This window comes from Haematobia irritans, chromosome 1 (assembly GCF_050003625.1).
Source record: "Haematobia irritans isolate KBUSLIRL chromosome 1, ASM5000362v1, whole genome shotgun sequence".
Taxonomy (NCBI): Eukaryota; Metazoa; Arthropoda; class Insecta; order Diptera; family Muscidae; genus Haematobia; species Haematobia irritans.
Window position 1 is genome coordinate 19,496,820 of NC_134397.1, and position 26,673 is coordinate 19,523,492.

General features: G+C 21.9%; 1 protein-coding gene across 8 annotated transcripts in view; it reads right to left on the reverse strand.

The window, feature by feature from the left end:
* Positions 1-26,673, reverse strand: part of ClC-a (chloride channel protein 2) — a 111,380-nt gene that overhangs the window by 57,232 nt on the left and 27,475 nt on the right. The window contains exon 1 of one of the 8 annotated variants that reach the window (XM_075289539.1): positions 23,059-23,094. The exons of 2 other annotated variants lie outside the window; for them this stretch is intronic. In XM_075289539.1, the coding sequence (XP_075145654.1) occupies positions 23,059-23,079 (21 nt within the window). In that variant the 5' untranslated portion in view covers positions 23,080-23,094. Of the gene's footprint in view, positions 1-9,118; positions 9,807-23,058; positions 23,095-26,673 lie in introns of those variants that run through there. 5 more of the 8 variants (XM_075289543.1, XM_075289533.1, XM_075289534.1 and 2 more) reach the window with 5 other exon arrangements.

Genomic DNA, 26,673 nt, shown 5'->3' on the forward strand with positions numbered 1-26,673 from the left:
TCTATAGAAATAAAATTTTGACAAAATTTTCTATAGAAGTACAGTTTTGACAAAATTTCGTATAAAAATAAAATTTTTGACAAAATTTTCTATAGAAATAAAATTTTGAAAAAATTTTCTATAGAAATAAAAATTTTACAAAATTTTCTATATTTTCTATAGAAATAAAAAAAAAAAACATTTTGATATAATTTTCTATAGAAATAAAATTATGACAAAATTTTCTACATAGAAATAAAATTTTTAACAAAATTTTCCATAGAAATACTAATTTAAAAAAAAATTTCAATATAGAAATAAAATTTTGACAAAATTTTCTATATAGAAATAAACGTTTGACAAAATTTTCCATATAGAAATACAATTTTGACCAAATTTTCTATATATAAATAAAATTTTGACAAAATTTCCTATAGAAATAAAATTTTGACAAATTTTTCTATATAGAAATAAAATTTTGACAAAATTTTCTGTATAGAAATAACATGTTGACAAAATTTTTGTTATAGAAATAACATTTTGACAAAATTTTTTATAGCAATAAAATCTTGACAAAATGTTCTATAGAAATAAAATTTTTACAAAATTTTCTTTAGAAATAAAATTTTGACAAAATTTTCTATAGAAATTAAATTTTGACAAAATTTTCTATAGAAATTAAATTTTGACAAAATTTTCAATAGAAATTAAATTTTGACAAAATTTTCTATAGAAATAAAATTTTGACAAAATTTTCTATAGAAATAAAATTTTGACAAAATTTTCTATATAAATAAAATTTTGACAAAATTTTCTACATAAATAAAATTTTGACAAAATTTTCTATAGAAATAAAATGTTGACATTTTTTTTATAGAAATACAATTTTGACAAAATTTTCTATAGAAATAAAATTTTGACAAAATTTCCTATAGAAATAAAATTTTGACAAATTTTTCTATATAGAAATAAAATTTTGACAAAATTTTCTGTATAGAAATAAAATGTTGACAAAATTTTTGTTATAGAAATAACATTTTGACAAAATTTTTTATAGCAATAAAATCTTGACAAAATGTTCTATAGAAATAAAATTTTTACAAAATTTTCTTTAGAAATAAAATTTTGACAAAATTTTCTATAGAAATTAAATTTTGACAAAATTTTCTATAGAAATTAAATTTTGACAAAATTTTCTATAGAAATTAAATTTTGACAAAATTTTCTATAGAAATTAAATTTTGACAAAATTTTCTATAGAAATAAAATTTTGACAAATTTTTCTATATAGAAATAAAATTTTGACAAAATTTTCTGTATAGAAATAACATGTTGACAAAATTTTTGTTATAGAAATAACATTTTGACAAAATTTTTTATAGCAATAAAATCTTGACAAAATGTTCTATAGAAATAAAATTTTTACAAAATTTTCTTTAGAAATAAAATTTTGACAAAATTTTCTATAGAAATTAAATTTTGACAAAATTTTCTATAGAAATTAAATTTTGACAAAATTTTCTATAGAAATTAAATTTTGACAAAATTTTCTATAGAAATAAAATTTTGACAAAATTTTCTATAGAAATAAAATTTTGACAAAATTTTCTATATAAATAAAATTTTGACAAAATTTTCTACATAAATAAAATTTTGACAAAATTTTCTATAGAAATAAAATGTTGACATTTTTTTTATAGAAATACAATTTTGACAAAATTTTCTATAGAAATAAAATTTTGACAAAATTTCCTATAGAAATAAAATTTTGACAAATTTTTCTATATAGAAATAAAATTTTGACAAAATTTTTGTTATAGAAATAACATTTTGACAAAATTTTTTATAGCAATAAAATCTTGACAAAATGTTCTATAGAAATAAAATTTTTACAAAATTTTCTTTAGAAATAAAATTTTGACAAAATTTTCTATAGAAATTAAATTTTGACAAAATTTTCTATAGAAATTAAATTTTGACAAAATTTTCTATAGAAATAAAATTTTGACAAAATTTTCTATAGAAATTAAATTTTGACAAAATTTTCCACGGAAATAAAATTTTGACAAAATTTTCTATAGAGATAAAAGTTTTGACACAATTTTCTATAGAAATAAAATTTTGACAAAATTTTCTATAGAAATAAAATTTTGACAAAATTTTCTATAGAAATAAAATTTTGACAAAATTTTCTATAGAAATAAAATTTTGACAAAATTTTTTATAGAAATAAAATTTTGACAAAATTTTCTATCGAAATAAAATGTTGACAAATTTTTTTATAGAAATAAAATGTTGACATTTTTTTTATAGAAATACAATTTTGACAAAATTTTCTATAGAAATAAAATTTTGACAAAATTTCCTATAGAAATAAAATTTTGACAAATTTTTCTATATAGAAATAAAATTTTGACAAAATTTTCTGTATAGAAATAAAATGTTGACAAAATTTTTGTTATAGAAATAACATTTTGACAAAACTTTCTATAGAGATAAAAGTTTTGACACAATTTTCCACAGAAATAAAATTTTGACAAAAGTTTCTATAGAAATAAAATTTTGACAAAATTTTCTATAGAAATACAATTTTGACAAAATTTTCTATAGAAATACAATTTTGACAAAATTTTCTATAGAAATACAATTTTGACAAAATTTTCTATAGAAATACAATTTTGACAAAATTTTCTACAGAAATAAAATTTTGACAAAATTTTCTATAGAAATAAAATTTTGACAAAATTTTCTATAGAAATAAAATTTTGACAAAATTTTCTGTATAGAAATAAAATTTTGACAAAATTTTCTGTATAGAGAATTTTATTTCTATAGAAAATTTTGTCAAAATTGTATTTCTATAGAAAATTTTGTCAAAATTGTATTTTACAAAATTTTCTATAGAAATAAAAATTTTACAAAATTTTCTATAGAAGTAAAATTTTGAAAAAAATTTCTATAGAAATAAAATTTTGACAAAATTTTCTATAGAAGTACAGTTTTGACAAAATTTCGTATAAAAATAAAATTTTTGACAAAATTTTCTATAGAAATAAAATTTTGAAAAAATTTTCTATAGAAATAAAAATTTTACAAAATTTTCTATATTTTCTATAGAAATAAAAAAAAAAAACATTTTGATATAATTTTCTATAGAAATAAAATTATGACAAAATTTTCTACATAGAAATAAAATTTTTAACAAAATTTTCCATAGAAATACTAATTTAAAAAAAAATTTCAATATAGAAATAAAATTTTGACAAAATTTTCTATATAGAAATAAACGTTTGACAAAATTTTCCATATAGAAATACAATTTTGACCAAATTTTCTATATATAAATAAAATTTTGACAAAATTTCCTATAGAAAAAAATTTTTCCCCAATACAAAAATAGCAAAAATTTTTAATTTTGTAATAAACAAAAACATGACTATAACAAGAATTCATTCCTTCATCATCATTGTTCTGTTCACTTGTATGTCAATCATATTGTCTATTCAATGGTTAAAATACAAATTGAATTCATTTATTCTTTATTGAATGTAGAATAAAATGTTTAGATTATCATTATTCATATAAATAAGAAAATTTAATCTCATTATCACCACTTCATAGGTGGCGAAAACCTAAAGAGAATAGGTTTTGTTAGCAAGATGGCAAAGTCAGTAATATTTTACTGTGAGCAATGGTTTTTGGCTTTTTATGGTGCTAATTGAACCGCAAATAAACAATTTTTTTTTAAATAATTGAATTTAACATTTGCATTTGCAATAAACAGACTAAAAGTATAGAACCGATACAAATAGTTATATGTGATTGAGGTAAGAGAAAAAAACAAAAATCGGGATTTAATGAAAAAAAAAATACAACTTAGTCTCAGGAACCTATATATTTTTTTATATTGACCCAATGGAATGAGATCTGTTGAGATTTCTTCAGTGATTTGAAAGCATATTCTACTCGAATATTAATAAATCAACACCGAAAAAAATACTGTCGTAAGGCCAAAGATTTCTTGTCCTTAAAATTCGAATGCGAATTTTGCTTAGCTTGCTTGAGTTTATACTGAACTTACACGGTCATGGTATTTTATATCCACGTTTTGTTTATAAAATTTTTGAGACATAGTTGAAATATCTATTGGGCTGTTGAAAATTTTGACAAAAATATTTAAAATAAACTAAAACCAAATCATTTCTTTCGCAATAAAAATAATTAAAAACTATGATAAATTTTAATTAACTACCGACATTTTTCTATGTAAGCGTCATCCAAATATGGCTTAAAAAGGAAGTTCCTCGCCTCATTTCTATCGCATAATAACAATGAAAAATCTGTGAATTTCAAAGCGTTGGACTTTTGAGAATTGTGGAAAATACAAAAGTGGCGATCATCTCAAGACTGCGATTTGCCAGGAATGGGCTAATTGGTTACCCAAAGGCAACCAATTCACACAAATCTAGACTGATTCTAAAATTGTATGTTGTTTCTTCTTATGAATAATAAAATTAAGAAAAAAATTTAAAAAAAATATATATATAGCGCTTTACTTAGTTGCATTTCACACACGGTTGCCATAGTTGGTAGAATTCTATTAAAAATGGTAGTTTTTTTACTGTAGATTGGTAGAATTCTTGATGGTTTGGTAAATTTTGCAAAATATGAGATACACCTAGACCTCGGTTTGCGTCGTTTTGCGTTGTTTCGAAGTTGCGTCGCTGTTGCATTAGTACTAGATTTCACTTTGCGTCGTTAGATTTTCAAAGTTGCGTTATTATCTATCTCCAATCTTTGCATAGTTTGCCATAGAGACTCATAATTCACTTTGCGTCGTTTCAGTTTCTATCGAAATACAATTTTGAAAAAATTTTCTATCGAAATAAAATTTTGACAAAAATTTTATATAAATAAAATGTTGACAACATTTTTTATAGAAATAAAATTTGGACAAATTTTTCTATAAAGAAATAACATTTTGAAAAAATTTTCTATCGAAATAAAATTGTTTATAGAAATAAAATTTTGAAAAAATTTTCTATCGAAAAAAATTTTTTTTATAGAAATAAAATTTGGACAAATTTTTCTATAAAGAAATAACATTTTGAAAAAATTTTCTATAGAAATCAAATTTTCACAAAATTTTCTATATAGAATTTACAATTTGACAAAATTTTCTATATAGAAATAAAGTATCGACAAAATTTTCTATAGAAATAAAATTTTGACAAAATCTTCTATAGAAATAAAATTTTGACAACATTTTTTATAGAAATAAAATTTGGACAAATTTGTCTATAAAGAAATAACATTTTGAAAAAAATTTTCTATAGAAATCAAATTTTGGCAAAATTTTCTATATAGAATTTACAATTTGACAAAATTTTCTATAGAAATAAAATTTTGACAAAATTTTCTATAGAAATAAAAATTTGACAAAGTCTTCTATAGAAATAAAATTTTGACAACATTTGTTATAGAAATAAAATTTGGACAAATTTTTCTATAAAGAAATAACATTTTGAAAAAAATTTTCTATAGAAATCAAATTTTGGCAAAATTTTCTATATAGAATTTACAATTTGACAAAGTCTTCTATAGAAATAAAATTTTGACAAAATTTTCTATAGAAATAAAATTTTGACAAAATCGTCTATAGAATTAAAATTTTGCAAAAAATTTCTATAGAAATAAAATGTTGACCAAATTTTCTAAAGAAATCTATAAAGAAATAAAATTTTGACAAAATTTTCTATATAGAAATAAAATTTTGACAAAATCTTCTATAGAAATATAATTTAGACAAAATTTTCTCTAGAAAACAATTTTGGCAAACATTTTATATAAATAAAATGTTGACATTTTTTATAGAAATAAAATTTTGACAAATTTTTCTATATAGGAATAACATTTTGACAAAATTGTCTATAGAAATCAAATTTTGACAAATTTTTCTATAGAAATAAAATTTTGACAAAACCTTCTAAAGAAATAAAATTTTGACAAAATTTTCTATACAGAAAGAAAATTTTGACAAAATTTTCTATACAGAAATAAAATTTTGACAAAAATTCTATATAAATAAAATATTGACAACATTTTTTATAGAAATAAAATTTTCACAAATTTTTCTATATAGAAATAACATTTTGACAAAATTTTCTATAGAAATCAAATTTTGACAAGATTTTCTATATAGAAATAACAATTTGACATAATTTTCTATAGAAATAAAATTTTGGCAAAATTTTCTATATAGAAATAAAGTATCGACAAAATTTTCTATAGAAATAAAATTTTGGCAAAATTTTCTATATAGAAATAAAGTATCGACAAAATTTTCTATAGAAAAAAAAAATTTTGACAAAATTTTCTACAGAAACTAAATTTTGACGAAATCTTCTATAGAAATAAAATTTTGACAAAATTTTCTATAGAAATACAATCTTGACAAAAATTCTATATAAATAAAATGTTGACAACATTTTTTATAGAAATAAAATTTTGACAAATTTTTCTATATAGAAATAACATTTTGACAAAATTTTCTATAAAAATCAAATTTTGACAAAATTTTCTATAGAAATAAATTTTTGACAAAATTTTCTATAGAAACAAAATTTTGACAAAATCTTCTATCGAAATAAGATTTAGACAAAATTTTCTATAGAAATACAATTTTGACAAAAATTCTATATAAATAAAATGTTGACAACATTTTTTATAGAAATAAAATTTTGACAAATTTTTCTATATAGTAATAACATTTTGACAAAATTTTCTATAGAAATCAAATTTTGACAAAATTTTCTATATATGTTAGAAATAATAACTTGACAAAATTTTCTATAGAAATAAAATTTTGACAAAATCTTCTAAAGAAATAAAATTTTGACAACATTTTTTATAGAAATAAAATTTGGACAAATTTTTCTATAAAGAAATAACATTTTGAAAAAAATTTTCTATATAGAAATAAAGTATCGACAAAATTTTCTATAGAAATAAAATTTTGGCAAAATTTTCTATATAGAAATAAAGTATCGACAAAATTTTCTATAGAAAAAAAAAATTTTGACAACATTTTCTACAGAAACTAAATTTTGACGAAATCTTCTATAGAAATAAAATTTTGACAAAATTTTCTATAGAAATACAATTTTGACAAAAATTCTATATAAATAAAATGTTGACAACATTTTTTATAGAAATAAAATTTTGACAAATTTTTCTATATAGTAATAACATTTTGACAAAATTTTCTATAGAAATAAAATTTTGACAAAATCTTCTAAAGAAATAAAATTTTGACAACATTTTTTATAGAAATAAAATTTGGACAAATTTTTCTATAAAGAAATAACATTTTGAAAAAAATTTTCTATATAGAAATAAAGTATCGACAAAATTTTCTATAGAAATAAAATTTTGGCAAAATTTTCTATATAGAAATAAAGTATCGACAAAATTTTCTATAGAAAAAAAAATTTTTGACAACATTTTCTACAGAAACTAAATTTTGACGAAATCTTCTATAGAAATAAAATTTTGACAAAATTTTCTATAGAAATACAATTTTGACAAAAATTCTATATAAATAAAATGTTGACAACATTTTTTATAGAAATAAAATTTTGACAAATTTTTCTATATAGTAATAACATTTTGACAAAATTTTCTATAGAAATCAAATTTTGACAAAATTTTCTATATATGTTAGAAATAATAACTTGACAAAATTTTCTATAGAAATAAAATTTTGACAAAATCTTCTAAAGAAATAAAATTTTGACAAAATTTTCTATATAGAAATAAAATTTGTACAAAAATTCTATATAAACAAAATGTTGACATTTTTTATAGAAATAAAATTTTGACAAATTTTTCTATATAGAACTAACATTTTGACAAAATTTTCTATAAAAATCAAATTTTTACAAAATTTTCTATAAAAATCAAATTTTGACAAAATTTTCTATAGAAATAAAATTTTGACAAAATTTTCTATAGAAACAAAATTTTGACAAAATCTTCTATAGAAATAAAATTTAGACAAAATTTTCTATAGAAATACAATTTTGACAAAAATTCTATATAAATAAAATGTTGACAACATTTTTTATAGAAATAAAATTTTGAAAAATTTTTCTACATAGAAATAACATTTTGACAAAATTTTCTATTGAAATCAAATTTTGACAAAATTTTCTATTGAAATCAAATTTTGACAAAATTTTCTATATATGTTAGAAATAATAATTTGACAAAATTTTCTATAGAAATAAAATTTTGACAAAATCTTCTAAAGAAATAAAATTTTGACAAAATTTTCTATATAGAAATAAAATTTTTACAAAAATTCTATGTAAATAAAATATTGACAACATTTTTGATAGAAATAAAATTTTGAAAAAATTTTCTATAGAAATAAAATTTCGACAAAATATTCTACAGAAATAAAATTTCGACAAAATTTTCTATAAAAATAAAATTTTGACAAACTCTTCTATAGAAATAAAATTTTGACAAAATTTTATATAGAAATAAAATTTTAACAAAATTTTCTATATAGAAAAACATTTTGAAAAAGTTGTCTATCGAAATAAAATTTTGACAAAAATTCTATATAAATAAAACGTTGACAACATTTTTTATAGAAATAAAATTTTGACAAAATTTCCTATATAGAAATAATAGTTAAAAAACATTCTATCAAATAGAAATAGAAATCAAATAGAACTTTGACAAATTTTTCTATAGAAAAAATGGACAAAATTTTCTATAGAAAAAAAAATTGCTATAGAAATAAAATTTTGACAAAATTTTTGGGTAGTTTTTGGTAAAATTTTCTCCAAATTTTGGTAGATTATTTTTGGCACGAGGAAGCTTTTTTTACTTCATTCATTAATTGTATATATAAATTTTTTCATATCATTATGGCAAAAATGGTCATTCTCTATTCTCTTTCACGGTATTCTTTTTTTTAGAATATTCCACTCACTGGTAAACACTTTCAATTTCACATAATAACTCATAGGATAACTTCCTTAATCATTTTGTCCTTTTTCAAACATTTATTTACAACTATATAACTTAATTTATTTTGTTTAGTTTTTTTTTCTTATATTATGCTTACTAGAGTATCGATATATCCAAATGGATCATCATCGTCAGATGATGATGAATCCGAATCCCGGCTGTGTTCAGCGGGCGGTGGGCAAGGATAAAATGCCTGCGATTTGACACGGGATTGTCGTGGCACATGTCTCAACTCTTCCTCCATCGAAATGGTACTGGTGCGACGTTGGCGTAATTCTCGAATAAATTTTTCAAAATCGGCCCATTCCGAATCGACCTGTTCGACGTTTTCTTCACCGAATTCCTCATCATGTATGATGCGTTCACCATAATTGTCATCATCCCCGTTGTGATGATTACACTGGCGGTCACGTTCCCGATTTCTATCTCTTTCACGAAAATAGACCATATTGTATTGATTTGTTGTTGTTTTGATTGTGGTTGTTTTCGATTATCGATTCGAATTTTTTTCGAATTTAGGAAAGTTCAATTCCTGTATTCTCTCTCCTTCTGTTAGTGCGTGTCTCTGTTGTCTTTTAGTTAAAATAAATGACTTTTTGATGATTTATCAACAAATTGTAGAGTGCTTTTTTGTTGTTGTTGTCGTTATTTTATTATTTTAACATAAAATTCATCAATTGAATGGAATATGTTTACACTTGGCCCTGCTTTGTCATTTAGATGATTTCGAATGAATAAAAATGATGTCAATTGAGAATTTTTGACAGTTTTAATCGAAAAGGAGACTTATTGAATGGCAAAACAATCGCGTTTATATTTTTGTTTGTTTTTTTTTTTTTCATACAAGTGAAACACCATTTATTGGTTATATTTTAGATTGTTGTGTTTTTTCGTTTTTTTTTCTATATAGTCGTTTTCGTTTTTATTTGCTATTAATTGAAATTTGCGTCATTTAATGACCATCATCAATATCATGAAATAAGAACAATTCTCTATGGTAGGCCATTTTCCATGGTGGGGAAATTTTCATTATTATTATTTTTTTTTTAATAAAAAAATTATATTATTTTTTATTTTATTTTTGGTCGGGTTTTTTCACTTTTTCGCTAATATCACAAAAGATCTTTTAAACTTCTCAGCGTTTTAAATTCAACTGAGGCGTTACTTAAACATTTTTTAACTAAATCAAGCCTAATTGTATTTGCTTCGCCATATCGCCCCCGACCCCCTCTCTAGATGATATCTTTTGATTTGAGTTTAAACTCAAAGAAATAATCTTCCATCTTCATATAACATATGAGGATGTATGTGATGTGTGTTGTGTTTTAGAGGGTAGTATAATAATTTTGGGTTAATTTAAATAAAAATAATCTACCCAAATTTGGAGAAAATTCTAAGAAAAAATTACCAAACAAAAAAACTTATATTGCAAAATTTCATTTTTATAGAAATTTTGTCAAAATTTTATTTCTAGAGAAAATGTTGTCAAAATTCTATTTTATTTCCATAGAAAATTTTTACAAAATTTTATTTTTATTGGAAATTTTGTCAACATTTTATTTTTATAGGAAATTTTGTCAAATTTTAAGAATATTTTGTCAAAATTTTCTATAGAAATAAAAAAAAAAATTAAAAATAAAATTCTATAGGAAATTTTGTCAAAATGTTATTTCTATAGAAATTTTTGCCAAAATTTTATTTGTATAGAATTTTTTTTCAAAATTTTATCAAAACTTTATTTCTGTAGAAAATTTTGTCAAAATTTTATTTCTATAGAAAATTTTTGCAAAATTGTATTTCTATAGAAAATTTTTGCAAAATTTTATTTCTATATAAAAATTTTGTCAAAATTGTATTTCAATAGAAAATTCTGTCAAATTTTAAGAAGATTTTGTCAAAATTTTCTTTCTATAGAAAATTTTTGCAAAATTATATTTCTATAGAAAATTTAAACAAAATTTTATTTCTATAGAACATTTTTACAAAATTTTATTTCTATAGGAAATTTTGTAAAAATTTTAATTCTAAAGAAAATTTTGTCAAAATTTAGAAATAAAAAAAAAACTAAAAATAAAATTCTATAGTAAATTTTGTCAAAATTTTACTTCTATAGAAAATTTTTTTCAAAATTTTATTACTATAGAACATTTTTTTTCAAAATTTTATTTCTATAGAAAATCTTTGCAAAATTTTAATTCTATAGAAAATACTGACAGAATTTTCTATAGAAATAAAAAAACGAAAACTAAAAATAAAATTCTATAGGAAATTTTGTCAAAATGTTATTTCTATAGATTTTTTTTTTCAAAAATTTACTTCTATAGAAAATTTTGTTAAAATTTTATTTCTATAGAAAATTTTTGCAAAATTTTATTTCTGTAGAAAATTTTAACAAAATTTTGTTTGTATAGAAAATTTAGTCAAAATTTTATTTCTATAGAAAATTTAGTCAAAATTTTATTTCTATTTTCTTATTTCCATAGAAAATTTTTACAATTTATTTTTTTTTATAGGAAATTTTGTCAAAATTTTATTTCTATAGAAAACTTTGTCAAATTTTAAGAATATTTTGTCAAAATTTTCTTTCTATAGAAAATATTGACAAAATTTTCTATAGAAATAAAAAAAAATTAAAAATAAAATTCTATAGGAAATTTTTTCAAAATGTTATTTCTAAAGAAATTTTTGTCAAAATGTTATTTGTAAAGATTTTTTTCAAAATTTTATCAAAACTTTATTTCTGTAGAAAATTTTGTCAAAATTTTATTTCTATAGGAAATTTTTTGGAAAATTTTATTTCTATAGAAAATTTTTGCAAAATTGTATTTCTTAGAAAATTTTTGCAAAATTTTATTTCTATATAAAAGTTTTGTCAAATTTTTAGTATATTTTGTCAAAATTTTCTTTCTATAGAAAATTTTTGCAAAAACTTTATTTCTATAGAAAATTTAAACAAAATTTTATTTCTATAGGAAATTTTGTCAAAATTTTAATTCTAAAAAAATTTTGTCAAAATTTTAATTCTATAGAAAATATTGATAGAATTTTCTATAGAAATATAAAAAAAAACTAAAAATAAAATTCTATAGGAAATTTTGTCAAAATTTTACTTCTATAGAAATTTTTTTTCAAAATTTTATTACTATAGAACATTTTTTTTTTCAAAATTTTATTTCTATAGAAAATCTTTGCAAAATTTTATTTCTATAGAAAATACTGTCAAAATTTTCTATAGAAATAAAAAAACAAAAACTAAAAAAAAATTCTTTAGGAAATTCTGTCAAAATGCTATTTCTATAGATTTTTTTTCAAAATTTTACTTCTATAGAAAATTTTATCAAAATTTTATTTCTATAGAAAATTTTTGCAAAATTTTATTTCTACAGAAAATTTTAACAAAATTTTATTTGTATAGAAAATTTAGTCAACATTTTATTTCTATAGAAAATTTTTGTCAAAATTTTATTTTTATAAAAGAAAGAAAAGAAATAAAATTTTTGACAAAATTTATGATGTACCAAATCTACCAAAATATTACGAATTCTACCAATCTACCAAACAGTAAAAATTCTACCATTTTTGGTAGATTTCTACCAACTGTAGCAATATTGATACAATTTCCATTAGAAAATGGCATACAAACACCAAATTAAGAGAATTGGTTCAGATTGAGACATTCTTACAGTTTACGGAGAGAAGCTAATCGTTCTACGGGTAGCTCATTTCACATCGTACTGCTCGTAGTTCCGTTGTCAGTTTTGCGACGTGCTAAGGAATTTCTTACCAGACCACTTAGCCCTTCACGCCTACAAATTCACAGCTAAGACTTTTGGGGCTACAGTTTTTCCACTGATGCCTTCGGGGCTATTGTTCTACCTCTAAGACCTTCAGATCTGCAGCTCCAACACTGAGAGTTTGTGGCTTGCAGTTCAGCCACATAGACCTTCGGGCCTACAGTTCCACCACTGAGACATTCGGTCCTATGGTTTCACCACTGGACCTTCGGGCCTACAGTTTTCCCACTGAGACCTTCAAGCCTTCAGTTCCATCACTGTGACCTTCGGGACTACAGTTCCATCATTGAGAACTTCGGGCTTATAGTTTCCCCAGTGGACCTTCGGACCTTCAGTTCCACAACTGACGCATACAGGCCTACAGTTTTCCCACGGAGACCTTCGGGCCTTCAGTTCTATCACTGAGACATTCGGGCCTACAGTTCCATCACTGAGATCTTCGGATCGACAGATCTTCCACTGAGACCTCCAGGCCTACAGTTCCATCATTGACCCTTTCGGGCCTTTCTCCCACTCAGATCTTCGATACTAAAGTTTCACCACTGAGACTTTCGGGCCTACAGTTTCACCACTAGGTTAAAGTGGCAGCCCGATTTACAGTTTAAAAATCCGATGGTCTAGTTAGTAGTAAAGTTTGTGAGACCTTCGGGTCTACAGTTCCCCCATTGAGACTCGTAGACTAACTAATAGTAAAGTTTGGAAAACTTCGGATCCGCAGTTTCACCACTGGAAAAATTTTTTCAGAAAATGTTCAATAGAAATACAATTTTGACAAAATTTTCGATTGAAATAAAATTTTGAGAAAATTTTCTATACAAATAAAATGTTGACAAAATTTTTCATAGAAATAAAATTTTGACAAAATTTTTCATGGAAATAAAATTTTGACAAAATTTTCGATAGAAATAAAATTTTGACAAAATTGTCGATAGAAATAAAATTTTGACAAAATTGTCGATAGAAATAAAATTTTGAAAAATTTTCTGTATAAATAAAATGGTGACACCATTTTCTATAGAAATACAATTTTGACAAAATTTTCTATGGAAATAATTGTCGATAGAAATAAAATTTTGAAAAATTTTCTGTATAAATAAAATGGTGACACCATTTTCTACAGAAATACAATTTTGACAAAATTTTCTATGGAAATAAAATTTAGACAAAATTTTCTTTACAAATAAACTTTGAGAAATTTTTCTATATAAAATTTTGACAAACAATTTTCTATAGAAATAAAATTATTACAAACAATTTTCTATAGAAATAAAATTTTGACAAACAATTTTCTATAGAAATAAAATTTTGACAATTTTTTGGTAGAAATATTTGTTTGGTAGATGTGTGATAAAATTTTCTTAAAATTTAGGTAGAATATTTTTGGCAAGTTACCACTCTTGGTTACAACATATTGTTAAAGATCAAGCCTTGCCGGCTTCTATTTTCTGCTCTTGAGCGACCAAAATGTAAAAATTATTAAAAATTGTGTTGAGGGAAAAATTACCTACGCTAAATATTAGAAAAAAACCTACATGTAGGAAATTTCCTCTACTTCTGGCAGCAGTGTAAATTACAGGGAAACTTTACAAAATTTCTTCTGTATACGTAAGTTTTTTAACGAAATTTATAGAATCACCCTCCTTTCCGGCTTATGTATAGCCGGCATATAACCCAAAGATCTTTAACCCCTCACAAAAAAATGAAAACACACATGCAACGACAAAAAAACACCATTTTCGATTAATAAATCTACAGATCATTTGGAGAAGCATCATCATTGTAGGTCTTATGATACAATTTCACACAAAAAAAAAACATTATCTTGCTATGCTACTACAGAGATATAACTAAAAAAATTAAATTACCTACATTACAATAGAAAAGAATATTAAATACTCTGGAACGAATAGTAAAAAATAAAAAAAAAAATAAATATTTTTATATGTAATTTGATTATTTTCTTTAAAAAGAAATTTATATATCAAAATTATTTCAAAAGAATCTTTTATTAAAATTTTAATATTTTCCTAGAGAGACCTTTAAATTTGTACATTTTGAGTTATGGCATTATTGAAGTGTAAATTATCAGAGAATATGTATTCAGGCTAAACCTGCAGTTCATTTTTTCTTTCATGTAATTTGAAATTGAATAATGGATAATTTATGAAACTCAATCTAATAGTATAGAGCAAGTGTTTTTTTTTGTCTAACCGGCTAGAAGTGAATATTTTTTTTTTCAAAATTTGTAGTCGACTTTTTAACTTCCTTAAAATTTACAGATAGTTTAAATATTCTTTTGAACAAGCAAAAACACTCAAAATTCCACTCATTTCTAGCCCATTCATCATAAGTTTCGATGAGAGCCGTTTTGGACAGGAATTGGGGTATCAACACATCAAGAATATCAGTAACATTGTCTCTGTCTTACAAATGAACTGAATTGTGATGATGATCATTATGACGGTGACGGTGTTGTTGGGCGGGGGATTAAATTTACTTTGATAGATATCCACATGTTACAAATATCAATGGTCATACAAGCAATTGTATGTCTGTCAGTCCGATATGCCATACGACCGTTTACAAATTATTTAACTCAACCCTCTTAGCAAAAGGCGCCTCTGCTTTCAAAAGCGGCCTGGTTAAGTGTAAATGTAGACAGAACGACTGATAGACATTTGACTTATTCTATGAGTGGATAATAAATATTATTTAGTATAATTTTATTGAATTTGTTATTAACTTATTCATTTAACGCTTGCAAACGTACACCCAAGGAAAAAGTGAAAAATTAAATAAAAAATATTGCTTAATAAAATTTTGACAAAATTTTCTACAGAAATAAAATTTTTCGAGAATTTTCTATAGAAATAACAATCTTGACAATATTTTCTATAAAAAGAAAATTTTTCGAAAATTTTCTATACAAAGAAAATTTTTCGAAAATTTGCTATAGAAAGAAAATTTTTCGAAAATTTTCTATAGAAATAAAATTTTGCAAACATTTTCTATAGAAATAAAATCTTGACAAAATTTTCTATAGAAATAAAATTTCGCAAAAATTTCCTATAGAAATAAAATTTTGGCAAAAGTTTCTATAGAAATACAATTTTGACAAAATTTTCTATAGAAATAAATTTTGAAACAATTACCTTTAGAAATAAAATTTTGCGAAAATTTTCTATAGAAATGTTCTATAAACATACAATTTTACAAACATTTTCTTTAAAAATAAAATTTTGCAAAAATTTTCTATAGAAATACAATTTTGTCAAAATTTTCTATAGAAATAAAATTTTGACAAAATTTTCTGCAGAAATAAAATTTTGACAAAATTTTCTATAAAAATAAAATTTTGACAAAATTTTGTCAAAATTTTCTTTTTATTTTGTTATTGTTGGTTTTGTTCTTTAAGCATTGTTGTTGTTTTTTATTGCAGCTTAAAACCATACATTGACTAAACTACAAGTAAACTACCAATTATCAGAATAAATTCAGGCAGTTCATTAAACCCAACTGCCTGAATTTATTCTGATAATTGGTTGATAGTTTTGCTGCAAGTAGAGGATGCTGATGAGGAATGTGGTAATTCCGAAACGTGCGTCCATCCAACCATCTTGCAGTCTATACGGCTTTGCCCAAATAAATTTGACAAACATTATTTTCCTCTGTTGGTTAAGCTACACTTGTAGTTTAGTCAATGTATGGTTTTAAGCCGTAATAAAAAACAACAACAAAATTTTATTTCTATAGAATATTTTGCCAAAATTTTGTATGGCAATAAAATTTTGACAAAATATTCTATAAAAATAAAATTTTTACAAAATTTTCCATAGAAATAAAATTTTGACAAAATTTTCCATAGAAATAAAATTTTGACAAAATTTTCTATAAAAATAATAATTTTGCAAAATTTTTCTATAGAAATAAAACTTTTGAAAAAATTTTCCATAGAAATAAAATTTTGGCAAAAGTTTCTATAGAAATAATAATTTTGCAAAAATTTTCTATAGAAATAAAATTTTGCAAAAATTTTCTACAGAAATAAAATTTTGCAAAAATTTTCTATAAAAATAAAATTTTGCAAAAATTTCCTATAAAAATAAAATTTTGCAAAAATTTTCTATAGATATACAATTTTGTCAAAATTTTCCATAGAAATAAAATTTTGACAAAATTTTCTATAGAAATAAAATTCTATAGAAATAAATTTTCTATAAAAATAAGAATTTTGCAAAAATTTTCTATAGAAATAAAAATTTTGACAATTTTTCTATAGAAATAAAAAATTTCCAAAATTTTCTATAGAAATAAAGTGTTGACAAAATTTTCTATAAAAATAATAATTTTGCAAAAATTTTCTATAGAAATAAAATTTTAGCAAAAGTTTCTATAGAAATAATAATTTTGCAAAAATTTTCTATAAAAATAAAATTTTGCAAAAATTTCCTTTAAAAATAAAATTTTGCGAAAATTTTCTATAGATATACAATTTTGTCAAAATTTTCCATAGAAATAAAATTTTGACAAAATTTTCTATAGAAATAAAATTCTATGGAAATAAATTTTCTATAAAAATAATAATTTTGCAAAAATTTTCTATAGAAATAAAAATTTTCCAAAATTTTCTATAGAAATAAAGTGTTGACAAAATTTTCTATAAAAATAATAATTTTGCAAAAATTTTCTATAGAAATAAAATTTTGGCAAAAGTTTCTATAGAAATAATAATTTTGCAAAAATTTTCTATAGAAATAAAATTTTGCAAAAATTTTCTACAGAAATAAAATTTTGCAAAAATTTTCTATAAAAATAAAATTTTGCAAAAATTTCCTTTAAAAATAAAATTTTGCAAAAATTTTCTATAGATATACAATTTTGTCAAAATTTTCCATAGAAATAAAATTTTGACAAAATTTTCTATAGAAATAAAATTCTATAGAAATAAATTTTCTATAAAAATAAGAATTTTGCAAAAATTTTCTATAGAAATAAAAATTTTGACAATTTTTCTATAGAAATAAAAAATTTCCAAAATTTTCTATAGAAATAAAGTGTTGACAAAATTTTCTATAAAAATAATAATTTTGCAAAAATTTTCTATAGAAATAAAATTTTAGCAAAAGTTTCTATAGAAATAATAATTTTGCAAAAATTTTCTATAAAAATAAAATTTTGCAAAAATTTCCTTTAAAAATAAAATTTTGCGAAAATTTTCTATAGATATACAATTTTGTCAAAATTTTCCATAGAAATAAAATTTTGACAAAATTTTCTATAGAAATAAAATTCTATGGAAATAAATTTTCTATAAAAATAATAATTTTGCAAAAATTTTCTATAGAAATAAAAATTTTCCAAAATTTTCTATAGAAATAAAGTGTTGACAAAATTTTCTATAAAAATAATAATTTTGCAAAAATTTTCTATAGAAATAAAATTTTGGCAAAAGTTTCTATAGAAATAATAATTTTGCAAAAATTTTCTATAGAAATAAAATTTTGCAAAAATTTTCTATAGAAATAAAATTTTGCAAAAATTTTCTATAAAAATAAAATTTTGCAAAAATTTCCTTTAAAAATAAAATTTTGCAAAAATGTTCTATAGATATACAATTTTATCAAAATTTTCCATAGAAATAAAATTTTGACAAAATTTTCTATAGAATTAAAATTTTTGGCAAAAGTTTTTATAGAAATAAAAATTTTGACAACATTTCCTATAAAAATAAAATTTTGACAAAATTTCCTATAGAAATAAAATTTTGACAAAATTTCCAATAGAAATAAAATTTTGCAAAAATTATCTATGGAAATAAAATTTTGACAAAAATTTCTATAGAAATAAAAATTTTGACAAAAAGATTCTATTGAAAAAAATTTGCAAAAATTTTCTATAGAAATAAATTTTTCACAAAATTTTCTACAGAAATAAAAATTTTGCAAAAATTTTCTATAGAAATAAAATTTTGCAAAAATTTTCTATAAAAATAAAATTTTGCAAAAATTTCCTTTAAAAATAAAATTTTGCAAAAATTTTCTATAGATATACAATTTTATCAAAATTTCCCATAGAAATAAAATTTTGACAAAATTGTCTATAGAAATAAAATTTTTGGCAAAAGTTTCTATAGAAATAAAAATTTTGACAACATTTCCTATAAAAAGTAAAATTTTGACAAAATTTCCTATAGAAATAAAATTTTGACAAAATTTCCAATAGAAATAAAATTTTGCACAAATTATCTATGGAAATAAAAATTAGACAAAATTTTCTATAGAAATAAAAATTTTGGCAAAAAGTTTCTATTGAAAAAAAAATTTGCAAAAATGTTCTATAGAAATAAATTTTTCACAAAATTTTCTACCGAAATAAAAATTTTGCAAAAATTTTTTATAGAAATAAATTTTTGACAAAAATTTTTATTAGGAAATTTTCTATAGAAATAAAATGTTTCCAAAAATTTTCTATAGAAATAAAATTTTTCCAAAATTTTCTATAGAAATAAAAATTTTATAAAATTTTCTATAGAAATAAGATTGTCACAAAATTTTCTATAGAAATAAAATTTTCACAAAATTTTCTATAGAAAAAAAAATTTGACAAATTTCAGCTAGAAATAAAAATTGTTACACAATTTTCTATAGAAATAAAATTTTTAAAAAATTTTCTATAAAAATAAAATTTTGCAAAAATTGTCTATACAAATAAAATTTTGAGAAAATTGTTGACAAAACATTTCTTTCGAATAAACATGTTTTTTATTATAACCACAAAATTTTGACGAAATACGGCAAAATAAAAATCTGGTAATTTGGTAGTTTTTGGGCTCAAGTGGCAACCGTGAATGCAGGGATCCATTCGGAACAATCAAAAATATATATTCCATATAGGGTCTAGAATAGAAACGCTAACAGTTTCCCTCTTCTTTTGGTAGAAGACGTAAAATATATGTCTCTTCATTATTATCATAAAATTTTTATTATCACCTTATAAAAAAATAAATTTTATGACTTAAAATTGCTCGATAATAAATTTGTAAATGATCAATCAAAAATATTTAATGGCCCAATTTAATGTCATGATGAAGAAGCATTATGGGCCAATAAAAAAAGGTGTGAATGATTTTATGCTTTCAAAAGGAAAAAATATATATTATAGCACACTTTACGTATTGGAATTTTGTATGGTATATTAACGAATTATATAGGCGACATTTTTATCCAAAAAATGACCGGAAAGTTTACACACCCCCTCTACAATTTTAACAATCTATAGAGAGAAAAAAAAAACTATTTAACTACCATATAAGAAAATTTAACTAAATTCCATATTTTGAGATATTCATAATTCGTTGTTAAATAATAAAAATAACGACAATTTATTGACATTGTTTTGATTTTTATCTACGAAATTCTTCTTTATCATAAAAGCACAAATGAACTAAAAGTAAAGAAAAAATCAATGGCTCGCTTCTATATATTCTGCTTCAAGCGTATATATTTTCAGGATTGGTCCAAACAAAATATTGTTTGTATTGTTCAAACATATCGATGTCCTCATTCCAAAGTACGCTAGGTCGTCTTAGCATTTTTTGATGAAGTTCGTTGTTTTTTATTCGGATTGATGTGAATTGCATCCTGTCAAATGTTCGAATTTATTGGACACTTCTATCAAAAGTTATGGTTAATATTTTACGTAGCCTGTGACTAAAGTCTTAAAATTTTCCAATCCAAAAAGGGCAAAAAGCTTTGTTCGGTCTAAGGTGGTCTAAGTCATTTGTAGCCATGTTCTATTATCACTATTTTGAATTCGTACATACTAAAATAAATCTACAATAAATATGATTTTAAGACCGATAAAAGTACACGCAGAGGAATATGATCACCTCAAACATGTTTCAAGAGCAAAATGTTATTTTTGTATGATGACCATGTAACATGTTTGTCACTAAAATGTTATTTTCTCGTCAAATATAACCTGTTTGTCGAAATCAGATACATGATATCCGAGAAAATAACATGGTTGCGAAACAAAATTTTGGAGTGATTAGTAAAATTCTATGTACATAAGTTTAATACACGAGGACGAGAAAAATTTTACAAATTGTATTTAGATGTGCAAAGGCAGGATCCCTGCTACGACCAAAATTTGAAGAAAATTTTACCACAAATCTATCAACTTAAATTTGTTTTTTTTTTTTAAGTTTTTGATTAAATTTTTGTGGTTAGATAAAAAAATGTTTTCGAGTGAATGAATGAATTGATACTATAGAATTTTTTTTCAAAATTTTATTTCTATAGAAAATTTTGTCAAAATTTTATTTCTATAGAAAATTTTGTCACAATTTTATTTCTATGGAAAATTTTGTCAAAAATTTATTTCTATAGAAAAATTTGTCAAAATTTTATTTCTATAGAAAATGTTGTCAAAATTTTATTTTGGTAGAAAATTTTGTCAAAATTTTATTTCTATAGAAAATTTTGCCAAAATTTTATTTCTACAGAAAATTTTGTCAAAATTTTTTTATTAGACAATTTTGTCACAATTTTATTTCTATAGAAAATGTTGTCAAAATTTTATTTCTTTATAGGAAATTGTCACAATTTTATTTCTATAGAAAATTTTTGCAAAATTTTTGTTTCTGTAGAAAATTTTGTCAAAATTTTATTTATATAGACAATATGGCCAAAAATATATTTCTATAAAAAATTTTGTCAATATTTTATTTCAAAAGAAAACTTTGTCAAAATGTTATTACTATAGAAAATTTTATTTCTAAAGAAAATTTTTGCAAAATTTTATTTCGGTAGAAAATTTAGTCAAAATTTTATTTCGGTAGAAAATTTAGTCAAAATTTTATTTCTATAGAAAATTTAGTCAAAATTGTATTTCTATAGCAAAATTTTGTCAAAATTTTATTTCTATAGCAATTTTGTCAAAATTATATTTCTATAGAAAATTTTGTCAAAATTTTATTTCTATAGAAAATTTTTGCCAAATTTTGTCAAAATTGTATTTTTATAGAAAATTTTGTCAAAATTTTATTTCTATAGAAAATGTTTGCACAATTTTATTTCTATGGAAAATTTTGTCAAAATTTTATTTCTATAGAAAATGTTTGAAAAATTTTATTTCTATGGAAAATTTTGTCAAAATTTTATTTCTAAAGAAAATTTTGTCAAAATTTTATTTTTATAGAAAATGTTTGCAAAATTTTATTTCTATGGAAAATTTTGTCAAAATTTTATTTCTATCAAAAATTTTGTGAAAATTTTTGTTTCTATAGAAAATTTTTGCAAAATTTTATTTCTAGAGTATATAGGAAATTTTGTAAAAATTTTATTTCTATAGAAAATTTTGTGAAAATTTTATTTCTACGAGTATGTAGAAAATTTTGTGAAAATTTTATTTCTATAGAAAATTTTTGCAAAATTTTTGTTTCTATCGAAAATTTTGTGTTTGTGTTTTGTTATTTCTATAGAAAATTTTTGCAAAATTTTATTTCTACATAGAAAATTTTGCCAAAATTTTATTTCTACGAGTATATAGAAAATTTTGTCAAAATTTTATTTCTATAGATAATTTTGTCAAAATTTTATTTCTACAGAAAATTTTGTAAAAATTTTATTTCTACAGAAAATTTTGTAAAAATTTTATTTCTATAGAAAATTTTGTCAAAATTTTATTACTATAGAAAATTTTGTCAAAATTTTATTTCTATAGAAATTTTTTGCAAAATTTTTGTTTCTATAGAAAATTTTTGCAAAATTTTATTTCTATAGAAATTTTTTGCAAAATCTTATTTCTATGGAAAAATTGTTTTGTTTCAAATTCCCTGCACAGCATAAGTTTCTAAAATAAGGACAAATTCAAATGCTTCGATACGAAAAACTTCCACAGCATAGCTTCCAAAAATTCAAATTAGAAAGGTGTGAAAAATAGAACATCTTCAGATTAGAAACTAGATAATTTTTAATCCTTGCATTTCCAGTTGTAGATACCACATTATCCAGTAAAATTGCTTATAATATAATCTTCACAGAACAACTTCCCGTATGGAACATTATACGTTTCAGATTTTCTTTTTAGAAATCATCATACGATCCATTGCACAATCAAATTCTAACACTCATACGCACCAATGAAATGTATTCAGGATTTTTCCTCTCTTTGTGTTTCTTATTTTTTTAGATTTTTCAGAGTCCTTTTCAAACACTTTTCTTCTTCAAAAATTACTTACTTTCTCCTTGATGGCAAACATGTTGATATTTGGGAAGATATTTTACTATAAACATTCGCAATTATCTCAGACACACATAAACACAATAGACCGCATAAAATCTTTCACAACAAAAACATACATATACGTTTTAAAAAATAATAATAATATTTCTCTGCAAGCCAACAACACAGAAAAATGATACAAAAATGCGTTAAGAAGCACTTTACGGTTGCTTGCCAAAATTATTTGTGAAAGTGTCCCCAAGATAAATGGTCTAAACCACCTACCTAGACAATAAGAAACCAAAAAGAAAAAAACTAAATTCGATGCGATATCGCAGTAGCATCTTCGGCCCAATAACAGTTGGGAAAAAAAGAGCACGACAATAACCAAATAATCACAACAAAATAAACAAATATTGGGACGGACGCAAGGAAAATCATACAGACAGACGAATGGAATTAAAATTAATATCGACTGCGCGAATATGCAAATGTTAGCAAAATATAGAGAATTTAATTAAAAGTAAAACCATGAGACAAATTTTCGACATTGGCGGCAAAGAACACAAATGTCCCAACACCACGTGCGTATACGCGATTTTTGTTTTTATACTCATTTGCTCAATACTGCTAATACGTAAAGTAAACAATGACAATATAATGTTTATATTTGCAAAAAAAAACACAACCAAAAAAGTAAATAAAGGAGGAAGAAATCAAAAAAAAACTTATAACCCACTGAGGGGACCAAACAATGACGACAGTAAACAAAAATTGTATGCGTTTTTTTTCTAGCATTTTCTTTTTAATTTTACTAAAATAGAACAGTTGAACTCAAATAATGCATATATGCATTATTAATAGAATAAGATAATAAACATATTTGTTAAAATAACTATACTTTTATATAAGCCACCAATTACTATGTAAAGTATGATAAATATTAATGTGAATAACTAGGTGGCGTATGATGACTATTAATGCGACTTACTAGGTGGTGTATGATAAATATTAATAAATTCATATATTTAAGAAATGCTTATTTAAGCAATAATTTAAAACATTTTGTATTTTTTCCAAAGTGCAAATAAATAAATTTTAAATAATATATTTAAATTCAAATTATGGTAAATTAATTAGATAAATATTGGCCTATGATCTACGATCCATTGTTCGCTTGGAAATATTCGGAAGATTTGGAAATATCGGAAGATTATTATGAAACAAAATTTCTATAGAAATAAAATTTTGCCAAAATTTTCTATATAAATACAATTTTGACAAAAATTTTTATAGAAATAAAATTTTGACAAAATTTTCTATAGAACTAAAATCTTGCCAAAATTTTCTATATAAATACAATTTTGACAAAATTTTCTATAGAAATAAAATTTTGCCACCATTTTCTATAGAAATAAAATTTTGCCAACATTTACTATAGAATTAAAATTTTGACAAAATTTTCTATAGAAATAAAAACTTTGATAAAATTTTCTATAGAAATAAAATTATACAAAAATTTTCTATAGGAATAAAATTTTACAACAATTTTCTATAGGAATAAAATTTTACAAAAATTTTCTATAAAAATAAAATTTTGACAAAATTTTCTTAAGAAATAAAATTTTTGATAAAATTTTCTATAGAAATAAAATTTTACAAAATTTTTCTATAGAAATAAAATTTTGACAAAATTTTCTATAAAAATAAAATTTTGACAAAATTGTCTATAGAAATAAAATTTTTGACAAAATTTTCTATAGAAATAAACTGTTTTACAAAATAATAAAATAAAATAAAATTTTGACAAAATTTTCTATAGAAATAAAATTTTTGATAAAATTTTCTATAGAAATAAAATTTTTGATAAAATTTTCTATAGAAATCAAATTTTGCAAAAAATTTCTATAGAAATAAAATTTTTGATAAAATTTTCTATAGAAATAAAATTCTTGACAAAATTTTCTATAGCAATAAAATGTTTTACAAAATTTTCTATAGAAATAAAATGTTTTACAAAATTTTCTATAAAAATAAAATTTTGACAAATTTTTCTATAGAAATAAAATTTTTGATAAAATTTTCTATAGAATTAAAATTTTGACAAAATTTTCTAAAGAAATACAGTTTTTGATAAAATTTTCTATAGAAATAAAATTTTACAAAATTTTTCTATAGAAATAAAATTTTGACAAAATTTTCTATAAAAATACCATTTTGACACAATTTTCTATAGAAATAAAATTTTTGACAAAATTTTCTATAAAAACAAGTATATACAGCACTAAGTTCGGCCGGGCCGAATCTTAAATACCCACCACCATAAACCAAATATTAGGGTTTCCTTTGAAATTTCAGGAGGGCTTAAGGACTTGAGGATATTCCCGAAGACAAATTTAAATATTTCACCTATGAGGACTATATCAGATTCTGGATTAATAAGAACCATTTTTGTTTGAGTTTTAAAGGAATCATTAACATCTCTTGTAAGTGTGCAAGAAAATTATAAAATAAAGTCTTGATTTGAAATCTTAAGTCTGTAGAAGTAAAATCTGGAAGTGAAGTCGGTCTATATGGAGGCATTACCAAATGGATCGATAAAAACTTAATCCGATACACGTTTTTGTGAGCCTAAAATACCAGAATATTTACAATTTCAGGCAAATCATATAAAAACTACGGTTTCTAGAAACCCAAGGAGTTAAATCGGGAGATCGTTCTTATGGGGCTATACTAAAATATGGACCGATACTCACCGTTTTCGGCACACCTCTTTATGACCCGAAAATACCTCTAGATTTCCAATTTCAGACAAATTGGATAAAAACTACGGTTTCTATAAGCCCAAGACCCCAAATCGGGAGGTCGTTTTATATGGGGGCTATACCAAAATATGGATCGATACTCACAATTTTTGGCACACGTATTTGTGGTCCTACAATAGCTCTAGATTTCCAATTTCAGGTAAATTGAATAAAAACTGCGGTTTCTATAAGCCCAAGACCCCAAATCGGGAGGTCGGTTTATATGGGGACTATATCAAAACCTGGACCGATATAGCCCATCTTCGAACTTGACCTGCCTGCAGACAAAAGACGAGTTTGTGAAAAATTTTAGCACGATTGCTTCATTATTGAAGACTGTAGCGTGATTACAACAGACAGACAGACAGACAGACGGACAGACGGACATCGTTATATCGTCTTAGAATTTCTCCCTGATCAAGAATATATATACATTATATAGTCGGAAATCGATATTTCGATGTGTTACAAACGGAATGACAAACTTATTATACCCCCGTCACCATTCTATGGTGGTGGGTATAATAAAATGTTTTACAAAATAATAAAATAAAATTTTGACAAAATTTTCTATAGAAATAAAATTTTTGATAAAATTTTCTATAGAAATAAAATTTTGCAAACATTTTCTATAGAAATAAAATTTTTGACAAAATGTTCTATAGCAATAAAATGTTTACAAAATTTTCTATAGAAATAAAATTTTTTACAACATTTTCTATAGAAAAAAAATTTTGACAAAATTTTCAATAGAAATAAAATTTTCACAAAATTTTCTATAGCAATAAAATTTTGCCAAAATTTTCTATAACGAAAAAAAGTGACAA